A 12,535-nucleotide genomic window follows, 5' to 3' on the forward strand; every position below is an offset into this window, starting at 1 on the left:
GTGACGGTTAGTCAGGAAGGAGAGGGGTCAGTCCTGTGATTAAATTTCCAAACTGGAATCTGGCCCAGAGAGATCAGGCAGGTTTAAATTTTCTTCCAGAAACCTCCAGAATGTTCTTTCTCTGATTCCTTGCTATAAATCTGTCAGTCCCCAGCCCTTCTTGGCACAGCGCCCAACCCAGGTGTCATTTGTGTGATCACCTGATTATGCCCACCTGCTGCCCTGAACGCAGGAGGAAGCTCTGGGAGGCCAGGGCTATCTGTTCTGTTCGGCCCTCTCCATCCCTGAAGCTCTCTGTTCTCTCTGAGTTCTCATTCTCCTGGTCGCTCGGCTTCAGGCTTCTCTGTTTCGTTCAGTCTTGAAGACCTATTGTTTGCTCTCCTTGAACGCTTCTGTGCGTGCCCCTCCCCCCTAGTCCCCCGATGACTGTAGGGGCCTCCCAGTTCCCCACTTGTGCCCCTGCTGCTGTGTTTCCAGTCACCACCTCTTTCCCCATGGAATGCGATACTCCCCCCTCCCGCTGCTCCTCTCTAGCTCACCCCGCCCCCACACAGAGCCTCCCCTGCAGCACACACCTGCCTCGGGGTGCTTCCTCTCCCTGCTCCTCTCCTTGTGCCTCCCGGAGCCTTGTAGGGCCTGGGGCCTGGTGAGGATGGGTGGATCAGCTCCTTCCCACCTGGTTGTTAAGGTCCTGCCTGTGCTTCAGCCCTTCTCCCTGAAGAGCTCCAACAATCTGTCTATCCAGCCTCATCACCACCCACGCTCCACACTTGGGGCTCGGCACCTGGCCAAGTTGCGCTGTAATATGTGCTTCCAGTTAAATGTACAGATGCGTCTCCTTAGCTGGACTGGTGGGTCCGTGGTTGGCTACTCCATCTCATCTGCTGCCATGCTTAGAACAGTGCCCTGTATGTGGCAGGCCCTCGGACACGCTTGGGGATAGCCCTGCAGATGCCCACCACCCTGTCGCATAGTGTCAGGCCAATGGAAGTCCTGAGCGAGGGGTGACACGGCCTTTGTACCCCCAGCCACAGCACCAAAATGCCTCTTGAATAATTAGCTTACGTCGTTGCAAACACTGCATTTAGCAGCCCTGCTCCTTGATCTGCCTCTGGGAGCTGGAGACTTTCTTCCTCTGCTGCTGGCACCGTCCTGCTCCATGTCCATGGGTCAGAGATGGTGCCTGGGCCTTGCCCAGAGATGGTAGCTGTCACGGCAGCTACTCTGTGGCCATACGCAGGGAACTGGGTCGGGCGGGCCTGGCCAGGGCCCTAACATCCTCTCAGACAGACGGTAGCCCCGTTTCTTACAGCTGGATGGGGAGAAACAGTGGCCTGGTGGGATGGGTTGTGCATCCTGTGCCTTTTGTCCTTCCCAGGTTTTCTCCGGTCTACCTGCCTGGTGGGGTTTCCCCTATGCTTGTCCTGTGGGGCCCCCAGTGCCTGGTGCTAAGCTCCTTGGGTCACACTTGGAGTGTGGTCTGGGCTGCAGGGACAGACCACATAAGGGGTGTGGGAGCTCAGAGAACCCAGAATGCTGGGTCCCCAGACCCGAACAAACGCCACTGACCTAAGGCATCCCTACATCTCAGGCCTACAGCCTGGAGGTCTCTATTCATGCTCCCTGTCTCTTTCCGGCCCAGCTGCCCAGGCGCTGGCCCAGAGTGAGCGGAGGCGCCATGAGCTCAACAGGCAGGTCACTGTCCAGCGGAAGGAGAAGGACTTCCAGGGCATGCTGGAGTACCACAAGGAAGACGAGGCCCTTCTCATTCGGAACCTGGTGACAGGTCAGGACCCTCTGTGTCATCCCACCGCCACTCTCCTCCTCCCCCCCACTCCACTGCCAACCCAACATAACCCACTCCCCACTCTGCATCCCCCACCTGCACCACCCCCACCTCCCTCCATCCCCCTCCCTCCACACGGCTGCATTTCTAACCAGCTCCCAGCTCCTGGGCGATGCTGATGCTGTGGGGACAGCCTACCAGGCTCTTGGGAGCGGCTTTCCACACTAGCCCCTGCTCCATCCGGCTTCCCCATGCCTGCCTTTCTGCCGTGTACCCAGCCCAGTGCAGCAGCTGCCTGCAGAGCAGGGGGAGGAGGCTTGGAGGAGAGAGTCCTGGATGAAAAAAGGAAGACTCTTGGGCAGCCTGGTCCTCTGGCCCCTGAGCCACGAGCTCCATGACTCGGAGCCTGAGGTGTCCTGTAAAATAGGGATGTGGGCAGTACAACAGATGGGAAATATAACAGGAGAAAGTGCTGTGCTAAAGCCACAGACCCTTCTCAATGTGACGAATGTGAAGAAGTGGTCGCTTTCGCGGGGGCATTGGAAGGTCAACTAAGAGGTAAACGTTATTTTAGAGAAATTCGAGTTTGCCAAGGTCCCACCCTGCCGAGGGCCGAGCGCTATAGAAACATGGGGGTGGCTCCAGCTTAGGGCAGATTTTGCCTCTGTTCTTTGCTTTGGGTATTTTCAGTAACAGTATTTTGGCTCTGTTTGTAAAGGTTAATTCCCCTAGAGTTGTCCAGCAGTTTGACGGAAGTCCTCTCTTCCTTCAACAGGCTGCATCCTACTCTAACGCTGCTAGGAATGAGCCTTTCATCTCTGGTGAATGAAACTCAAAGTGCCTAACAGTAGAGTGGAAAAAAAAAAAAAACTAATGAGGCTGCTGTGCCAGCAAGCAGGTGGCTCCTTCCCCCTGTCCCTGCTCAGGCGGCCCCAGACGAGGCCATCTCCCGCTAGGCTGCCTGCACGCCGCACCAGTCCCCTTCCCTCTCGTCATCCAAATGAATGCCAAGACTTTATCTGACCTGCTTCTAGGTCCCCAGCACGGGCTAGTTGCTGTGGAGGATAGAGAAGTGTAGACCAAGTGTAGAGTCTGTGGGAAACAGGACTCAGAGCACGATAGGACATTCCAAGACAGGACAGGTGTTTGCAGGCTGTACGTGGGTCAGGCCCCCAGTCAGTGGAGAGGCTGAGGAGACTGGCGTCGGGCCGTGGCACTTGGGGGGTGGGGGCCGCCTGTGGCCACTCAGCAGCCTACTTGATCTGTTCCTGGCTCTGAGGATGTCTGGGCAGCTGCTGCCAGGTTCACAGTTTCCAAACTGACAATTAAGTGGGCTAAAGGTCCCTGCGGCCCAGGGACATGGGCTGTCTTTGGGAATGTGCCGTCTGCCAAGTTCTCCCAGAACCTGCTCTTGCAGTCGGCTGCGGAAGAGCCCTCTGTGCCCGCGGCAGGAAGCGCTGCTGTGGGCTGCAGGGTGCTCCCCCTGGGGAGCCGGCTCCCCCCTGCAGCCGGCCCCGGGCCCCTGCTCTCGGTGCCAAGGGCGGTGTCCTCTGTGTGGGGACCCGGGCAGGAGCTACCCGTGGGCTCCTTTCCTTCTTGTTGTAAGGACCAGGCATTAGGAGCCTGTTTTATTGTTCTAGTCCAAACAATTAGGAATGTGTTTTTGACAGTTTGGAGTTTTTAACTAGTTTCTGAAACTAGTACTCGGGGGCAGAAGGTGTCTGTGTATCCCTGGCAGCTTCTCCCCTACTCCTCCTCCAGCCCCGCCCCCGCCGCCCCGCCATGAGAGGTTATTCTTAGAGGAGCTTCAGGAAAATATTGAAAATATTTGTATTTCAGGGACGCCTCGGGTGGCTCAGTCGGTTAAGCGTCTGACTTCAGCTCAGGTCTTGATCCCAGGGTCTTGGGATCGAGTTCCGCATCGGGCTCCCTGCTCCACGGGGAGTCTGCTGCTCCCTCTCCCTCTGCCTCTTCCCCAGTTTGTGCACACTCTCGCTCACTCCCTCAAATAAATAAAATCTTAAAAAAAAAAAAAAAAAAGAAAGAAAATATTTCAGAATTTCAGAGCAAGCTTCTCAGAGCCCCACGCATCTGCTGGACTCTAACTCTTGCTGCTTATTGCCGTCAGAGCTGAAGCCACAGATGCTGGCGGGCACCGTGCCCTGCCTTCCTGCTTACGTCCTCTACATGTGCATCAGGCACGCCGACTATGTCAACGACGACCTCAAGGTGCACTCCTTGCTGACCTCCACCATCAACGGCATTAAGAAAGTCCTGAAGGTAGGTGCCCAGCGCTGGAGATGGTGGTCGGCGGCGGATGGACGGAAGCCCACACCTCCCCATAGCTGGGCTCTGTCTAGGCTCTCCTCACCCCTCCAGCTCGGAAGGTGGATGATGGAAGTGCAGTTTGCCAATGGAGCCGGGATGCTCAGGCTCAGAAATGGCGGGACGCCCAGAAATCCAGTGTTGCCATCCGGCCGCCTCCAGGGAGCCCTGGTGCTTTCAAAAGCCTTGACCAGAGGTGCTAGGAGGACATTGTGCCTCACTCGAGGGTGGGCTGACCCTGCCCTGCAATGACCTTTAGGAGCACAACCTGAATATAGGCCTTCTCCCAAACCTTTCCAAGGAGCTGGCTGCCTGCTGCCCAGGCAGGGTGGTGGCCCAGGGAAGGGTGTAGACATTTATCAGCTTCCGAAGTGAGGAGGCCCGGGCCAGGGCAGGGCTGCTTACAGGGCACTGGAGGAACTCCACCTAAAGGCACTAGGCCCCTTCCCAGTGTAGCAACGGCCAGTGCAGTAAGAGGCTGGCCCGCAGGGAGGGGAGGCCGGGCCACATAGAAGCTATGGTGAGAGGTCAGATTTTTGAGGGAGATCAGCCATCCATAAGAGAGATTTGTTCCTCCCCACAGGCCCAAGCCCCAAGCAGCATTGCTCTCGGAGACTGCCCTCCGTTCTCATACGCACTGCCACTTCGGAGTCCAGACCCATCCCGAGACCCTCCCAGCCGCTATCGCCTGCCCCGCCCCCTTCTGGGAATGTGTCACACCAGCCTGTAGCTTCTAGCTTCATCCCAGCTTTGTCTCAGTAGCTGCACCTCCTGCCCAATTTTATCCACTCCCGACTCTAAGACATGCTGGTGACTCTCAGGTCTGAGTCTCCTGCCTCAACCCCTAACACGAGCTCCGTCCGGGGGCTTGGGCCAGTCTGGGCCAGTCGAGGGCTGACTTGAGAGGTCACTGCCTCAGGGAAACCTTCCCGAATCAGCGGGCTCCGCAAGCATGCCCAGCCCTACCCGTCACTTTCTGTTCGACCCCCCGTTTTATTGTCATCGAAGCTCCTGCCTCTGACATTTAAACAGGGACAGTTTTAGCTGACAAAATGAGCTCCGTGCTGTCATTGGCCTGAGGACAGAAACTGTGTCATAGCTCTCTGGGCTGTGCAACAGCCTCTTTCACCACGTTATGGTTTATGGTCATTTCCCAGAGGGTTGAAACCATTGGACATCTGATCTCTAGATAAGTGGGGTACCGGAATATTTCACTGGCGTGCTCTTCATGTCTCTTAGGTTGGATCACTGGTAGTTCAGAGCCTTCCCGGGGCCAGCTGCCCAGGGGTTGGCCTACAGCCCAGGGCTGCACAGGTGTGTGCCACCGATCAGGGAACCAGGGTGGGGGTCTCTGTGCCCCTCCCAGTAGTGAAGGAATGGTAATGCGGCCCCTTGACAGTGGATCTCGTCTTCATGATGGGCCATCGTGCCTGCTTGGGGCATGCTGAGTAATTTTGGAGACCTGGCAAGAGAGGTACCAGGTGGGCATGTAACCAGATGGGAGCCACTACTCGTAACAAGGGGTGCCTTTTTCTTGTCACAGAAGCACAATGAGGACTTCGAGATGACCTCGTTCTGGTTATCCAATACCTGCCGCCTCCTGCATTGTTTGAAGCAGTATAGCGGGGATGAGGTGAGTGCTAACATAAGCCCAACCCACAAAGGGCACTTAAAAACCATTAAAGTACCCCAAATCCTCCGTCGGATCCTCATTTCCTTGGACACAGCAATGTGTGTTCTGCTCCAGGGCAGATCTCAGCTCAGAGATCGGGGGGTGTCGTGGAAAGCAGCCCTGCTCTGTCCAAATGTGGTTCCCTCTACCCTGAGGAGAGGATGCAAGGTCTGTGGAGCGCCCTCTGGGACCTCGGGCTCTGGGCATGACTTCTTCTACCTGGTAGCTAGAAGCAGGGACAGGCAGGCCACAGTACAATCCCAGGAGCCCCAGAAAGCGCCCGGAATCAAATAAGTAGAATTGGTGGGGAAATGAGTTTACATGAGCCATCCTTCATCCAAGAGCCCCTGGGACTCTCCAGGGAGAGCCTTGTGACCTTAAATTTCAGAAGCAGCTGTGGAAGAGCCCCATTTCCATGAACGCCCGAAGAAAGCTTGGTCAGTTTGGTCAGTTGTCTCATGCATAAGACTGTCTCCTAAGCCAGACAAGTCGTTTGTCCGTTTTAAGGCAGACACCAAGAAGAGGCACAACATGATCGAAGGACATTTGTATACCTTGACCTTAAGGTGCAGCTTCATACTTCCAACCAAATTTGATTCCTCGACCTGCAGCGCAACTGACTGCATTATTTCATATTCACCTCTGGACCTCGAGGGCCCAGCTTCGTCTGGAACCCACCATTCCCAACACCGGTCCCTGAAAGAACTGTGCCCATGCTCTGCATTCAGCCCGGGGGCTCGGTGACACAGGGCATGTCCTCGCTCCAGTAAGAATCCCACTCACCCCAGACACCACTCCCAGGCCCCTGGGAGTTGCCTCGACTTTTCCTCTCTCCCCTTCCTTTTTCACTTTTATTGAGAATAACATACTGGGGGGCCTAAGACCCGAAGCACAGTACAGCCAGATCTGTGAGGTCTAAAGAGGGAGAAAAATATGTATCTTAGCTGTCACAGTGATTCCCTCTTTCACCTGCTTTTTAGTTTTTATTAAAAAATGCTTTGTAGTATGACCTGGTTTGAGAGGCTTTGCTGGGGATGGTCGCCCTTTTGAAGACACTGATTTTTTTGGCTGCTCTTGGTTTACCTTGGCCTCTGAACACAAAGGGATGTTGGTCACATGAATCCTTTCGATATTAGCAATTCCCTTAACAAAGTTATTTCCTCGTTAGTATAGAAAGCAAAGAGGACAGGGCGCTGTAGCAGTGAAATCGCTTCCATTTGTCTATTAATTCTGATACCCAACAATAGAATCTATGTAAAACTTCTCGTTATAAAAGCATAATCTGACCCAGGGTCCTACTCCTTTAGTGGCTATGCATTTCACGTTGTAAAGTAACCTGGCCTGTTAGGAGGATAATGGGACAGAGAATCAGGATGGATCCCTCTTCCCCTGGACCGGCTACCGACCTGGGTTTGCTGCTCTAGGAAAATCACCGCCTCATGATGTGGACTAAATGATTTAGGCTTTTTAAATCAAGCAGCGCCTCCGACTTCTCTGTCATGCTGGGTTTTTGCTCTGCTTTCAAATTCAAGGGCCATCACTGAGGCCTCAAGGAACTGACAGACTCTTGTGGAACATCATGTTAACAGAGCCTGGTGGAGCCCCACAGATAGGGTGTCATGAACGTGACAGAGGCCTGGAGGTCCTGTTGAGCCCGGCAGACCACTGAGCCTCCGTAAAGCACCCTTTCTCTCTGCAGGGCTTCATGACTCAGAATACTGCCAAGCAGAACGAGCACTGTCTTAAGAACTTTGACCTCGCTGAATACCGTCAGGTGCTGAGTGACCTTTCCATTCAGATCTACCAGCAACTCATTAAAATCGCCGAGGGTGTGTTGCAGCCTATGATAGGTAAGCTGGCGCAGGAGATCTCCAGCGCTCGTTGTAGGGCCAGAAACAGTGGTGAGCACTGCCTGCTTTCAGGGAAGCCGATATGTTAGCTGTGGCCTCCAGGAAACCAGAACCTTCCCATTGAAGGCAGCAAGGTGTGTGCTGTGTGCTCAGGAAGAGCTATGAAATCTTCCACAGGTAATAAATACACATTCAAAAGGTATAAATGCATATACAGTGAACAAATATAATCCTCATGCCCATATGTGTACTTTATTCGTGGAAAAATAAAAGCATTAAGCAGCACACATGAAGGAACACAGTAGCAAGTTCTCATGCAATAAGTATTGAGCACTCTGTCCAAAGCAGCATACGTGGGCACTTAGCGTGAAATCAGAATTGAAACATAAGAGCTGTTTTTTAAGTTAAAAATGACACATACGTACATCACTCGGGATGCCCCACGAAGGCTGGGGAGGACATTATCCCCTGCGCCTATGTTGTAAAGCTTCCCCCCGGGGTTCTTACAACACAAATAAGTTAGAGGTGAATTCCAAGTTGGACAGAGTCCTCCGTGCCTCCAGAAATGTATCATCTAGGATGGGTTCATTCCATATTCTTATTCCTGAGAACTTTCTTACGAGGCAGGCGTAAGGAGCACGGGGGATACTTCCTGACTCCAAATAATGTGTTGGCAAATAGCATCAGATCTGCCGCTGGACACACCTGGTTCAAATCCTGGCCCTGTTGACTCCTAAGGTGTGGCCTTGGGCAAGTAATTTAACTTCCATATGCCTTAGTTTCCTCACCAGGAAATGGGTTGTTGGGACATGGAAAGAAATACTGAGCATGAAGTCCCTGGCACATAGTTAAACACTGTGTAATAAGTGTAAGAAGACCAGCTAACCTAAGATTTATATGGTCAGTGTCTCATGGAAAAGAGCTGTTTGAACAACAGTAGGATGATGTCAGGGTCCAGGGCCAAGTCAGTGGGTGGGCCGGGACTAGACCCGAGTTGCTCAATTCTCAAACTTTGGACCTAGCACAGAAACCAGTACAGAATTGAGTTGGTACACGCCCATTATCTTTGTCCCATCACTAATGAATCTAAGTACAGATGTGGTCCAAGATTTCTTTTTTAAAGATTTATTTATTCATAAGAGACAGAGAGGCAGAGGGAGAAGCAGGCTCCCTGCTGAGCAGGGAGCCCGATGGCGGGACTCGATCCCAGGATGCTGGGATCATGACCTGAGCCAAAGGCAGACGCTTAACGCTGAGCCACCCGGGGGCCCAGGTCCAAGATTTCTATATGGAAACCTTATTCCATATGGACCCCAACACATTAGAAATCCAATGCTCAATGCTGTGAGTTTCTGAGCACGTCAACAGATGGTGCCATCACCAAAACCCAAAGTGCTAAATGATCTGAGTGGTCCAAAAACAGATCTTCCCTGGGGCACATGCCAGCTTCTCCGATCATGCTTTTCTTTCAGTCTCCGCCATGTTGGAAAATGAGAGCATTCAGGGTCTATCTGGTGTGAAGCCAACGGGCTACCGGAAGCGCTCCTCCAGCATGGTAGACGGGGACAACGCCTACTGCCTGGAAGCTGTCATCCGCCAGATGAACTCCTTCCACACGGTCATGCGCGACCAGGGCCTGGACCCTGAGATCATCCTGCAGGTGTTCAAGCAGCTCTTCTACATGATCAATGCGGTGACTCTCAACAACCTGCTCCTGCGGAAGGACGTCTGCTCTTGGAGCACAGGCATGCAGCTCAGGTAGGAGCGGGGGTGCCCGGCCCGAGCCGCATGGTTGGAGGGGCCTGCACTCGCCAGCTGGAGTCGGAGCCCGAGACCTTTGTCTCTGACAGTGAAATCCAGGCCTGACTGATGGTCCTTGTCACAGTCAGTGTGAGACACAATTCCATCGCCTTTTTGTTTGTTGGTGGAATTCTACACCAAGACAATGACCTGGTAAATTAGTTCAGAGCTTGAAAGACATTTCCTTACTCTAAAGATTGTAAGGACAGTGTGGGTAGGTCGGAGGGAAACATCGATGAGTTTAGAGACTCATGAAGGCTCACGTAGAAGTATGTTTGTGAATGTTAAATATCAGTTGCTTCAATTCAGTAGATTGAATGCCTCATTTTCCATCAACTTACCCAGACACTTCACGTACCTCATCTTTGCTTGATTTTAAACACCTGTTCATTCATGTATTCATTCAGCAAAACGTTACTGAGCGCCAGGTGCTTTTCAAGCTTTTGCTCCACGTGAGCTCATGAGGGTGAAGAGAATGATCCCACTGTTTGCAGCTGGGCGGCACCATGAACACACCAGGTGTGCTCATCCCAGTGCATTAGGAGCCCTGGCCTAACACAGCTCACTTTGACCTCTATCTAAGGTACAACATAAGCCAACTTGAAGAGTGGCTTCGGGGAAGGAACCTTCACCAGAGCGGAGCCGTCCAGACCATGGAACCCCTGATCCAAGCAGCCCAGCTCCTGCAGTTAAAGAAGAAAACCCCGGAGGATGCAGAGGCCATCTGCTCCCTGTGCACCTCACTCAGCACGCAGCAGGTATGGCCCCGGCACCCAGCCCGCCTGCCTTCCCATCCAAGTCCATTCCTGCTGGCGGCTTCTCTGTGTGTGGGGTGCACGCACAGCCTTCCTAGCCCCCTAATGACACAACAGAAGCTGTCGTGGACGGAATGTTCCTGGGTGAACCGAAGACCGCCTTGGTCTGTGGATCAAGATGCCACCGTTCCCCCAGTAACTCTCTGGGCCCTCTTGCTCACAGAGAAAGATAAGGTAGTAAACCCACAAAACATTAAGCTGGGGTAAAAATGTATTTTTGTTTTGTTTTGTTTTTAGAGAGCGCGCACATGCACGCGAGTGGTTAGGGGGAGGGGAAAAGGTGGGGGTGGTGGTGGTGTGGAGAGAATCCAAAGCAGGCTCCATGCCCAGGGCCAAGCCCACGTGGGGCTCAGTCTCACGACCCTGAAATCATGACCTGAGCTGAAACCAAGAGTCGGACATTTAACCGACTAAGCCACCCAGGCACACCTGGTTGGTTGGTTTTTTAAGGTAAAAACATTTTTTTAAAATTAATTAATTAATTAATTTGAAAGCAAGAGAGATAGCGAGAGAGGGAACACAAGCAGGGGGAGTGCGAGAGGGAGAAGCAGGCTTTCCACCGAGCAGGGAGCCCGATGCGGGGCTCGATCCCAGGACCCCGGGATCATGACCTGAGCCGAAGGCAGACGCTTAACGACTGAGCCACCCAGGTGCCCCGGTAAAAACATTTTTAAAACACAATTCTGGAATGTCTCTAACTAGAAATTTTAAATTTTGTTCAGAAATGGGCAGCATCATGCCTTTGGCATTAACGACTATACTTTCATTATGGCCGTGTTTTCACTTAGAATCCATTGACATTGTTTTAAACAGTCATTAAGAACCTAGAGGCATTAGAATGTGCCTTTCCTCCCTGCCCTCCCCCAGCCAAATTGTATTTATACTAGGACTCGGTTGCTGAGATGTTACCAGTCTATCAAAAGATAAATCCTGTCTACACACAGGACAACTTGCCCTCCATCATGAGTGTGCCTATTTAGAAATGGGCCAACACAAAGTGGCCTCACAAAATGAGACCAGTACAAGAAGTCAGACTTTTTTTTTTTTTTTAAGTATTTACTTGACAGAGAACACAAGCAGGGGGAGGGGTAGAGGGAGAGGGAGAAGCAGACTCCCTGCTGAGCAGGGAGCCTGATTCGATGAGGGGGTCCATCCCAGGACCCTGGGATCATGACCTGAGCCACCCAGGTGCCCCAAAATCAGACTTTCTAAGCTAAATCATGCACCTTCTTCTCCCTGTCCAGCACCTAAAGAACAAAATCCAAACTCAGTATTGTAAATATACCTTTCCTTACCTCCCCCACTAACTACTAAAAGATGAAATGCCAAACTCTTGAGAGAATTGGTTCTTTCTATAAATGTACTGGAAGTTTTCAAACTTTATCCCCCTTTTACATATATTTTGCTTTCCGAAGTTTACTTCTAGAATTCAACTGGCATTTCTTGGCATTTGGGCAGGCTACTTCCACCAAACAATTGGTAGGCAGACAGGAGATTATCCTCTGTTCAATTAGGAAAAACTGTTCCTTTTATAAGTGATTTGGGGGGTGGGAGGAGGTAGGGAAGTATGATCAAAAAACATTTTTAGGGGTGCCTGGGTGGCTCAGTTGGTTAAGCAACTGCCTTTAGCTTGGGTCATGATCCCAGAGTCCTGGGATCGAGCCCCACATCGGGCTCCTTGCTCAGTGGGGAGCCTGCTTCTCCCTCTCCCTCTGCCGGCTACTCTGCCTACTTGTGCTCTCTCTCTCTCTGTCAAATAAATAAAAAATCTTTAAAACAAACAAACAAAAAACACTTTTATTATCTAAGGTAAGATCTCCAGTACTCTGTAAGAAACCTTTAAATTACTAGTAGATAAGAGGCTGAGGATTTCAGGATTTCAGTTTCCTAGAATCATTATCTTTTAAGCCAGGTGCCGGTGGGTGGGTAGAGATGTAGGAGACGCGAGTGCAGTTAAGAGGGCTCTAGCAGATGCAGCCTCTGGTCTGTAGTTTACTAATTTTAGGCTCCTCTCCTCAATTTCACTCCGGCTCCAAGGTATGGGTCCTGTGTAAAGAAGAGTAAACTCTTGTGCCAATGTCCTATATTCTTTGAAATTCAAAAGTTGTCTTATGTTCCTTTAGGTCTGTGCTAAGCTTTTGTTTTTGTTCCAACAGATTGTCAAAATTTTAAACCTTTATACTCCCCTGAATGAATTTGAAGAACGGGTAACCGTGGCCTTTATACGAACAATCCAGGTGAGTTTTAAAATATTAATCAATTTTATAAAGTCCTGGTCCAAAACTAA

At 51.8% G+C, this 12,535-nt stretch overlaps 1 protein-coding gene across 1 annotated transcript in view; it reads left to right on the forward strand.

Moving 5' to 3' along the window:
- MYO5B (myosin VB) overlaps nucleotides 1-12,535 on the forward strand; it is a 278,618-nt gene that overhangs the window by 259,416 nt on the left and 6,667 nt on the right. The window contains 7 exon segments of the mRNA XM_081802529.1: nucleotides 1,507-1,786; nucleotides 3,915-4,066; nucleotides 5,655-5,744; nucleotides 7,483-7,633; nucleotides 9,106-9,391; nucleotides 10,017-10,191; nucleotides 12,405-12,485. Of these exon segments, the coding sequence (XP_081658655.1) occupies nucleotides 1,507-1,786; nucleotides 3,915-4,066; nucleotides 5,655-5,744; nucleotides 7,483-7,633; nucleotides 9,106-9,391; nucleotides 10,017-10,191; nucleotides 12,405-12,485 (1,215 nt within the window).

Source organism: Leptonychotes weddellii, chromosome 13, assembly GCF_054177405.1.
Source record: "Leptonychotes weddellii isolate Sample4059 chromosome 13, ASM5417740v2, whole genome shotgun sequence".
Classification (NCBI taxonomy): Eukaryota; Metazoa; Chordata; class Mammalia; order Carnivora; family Phocidae; genus Leptonychotes; species Leptonychotes weddellii.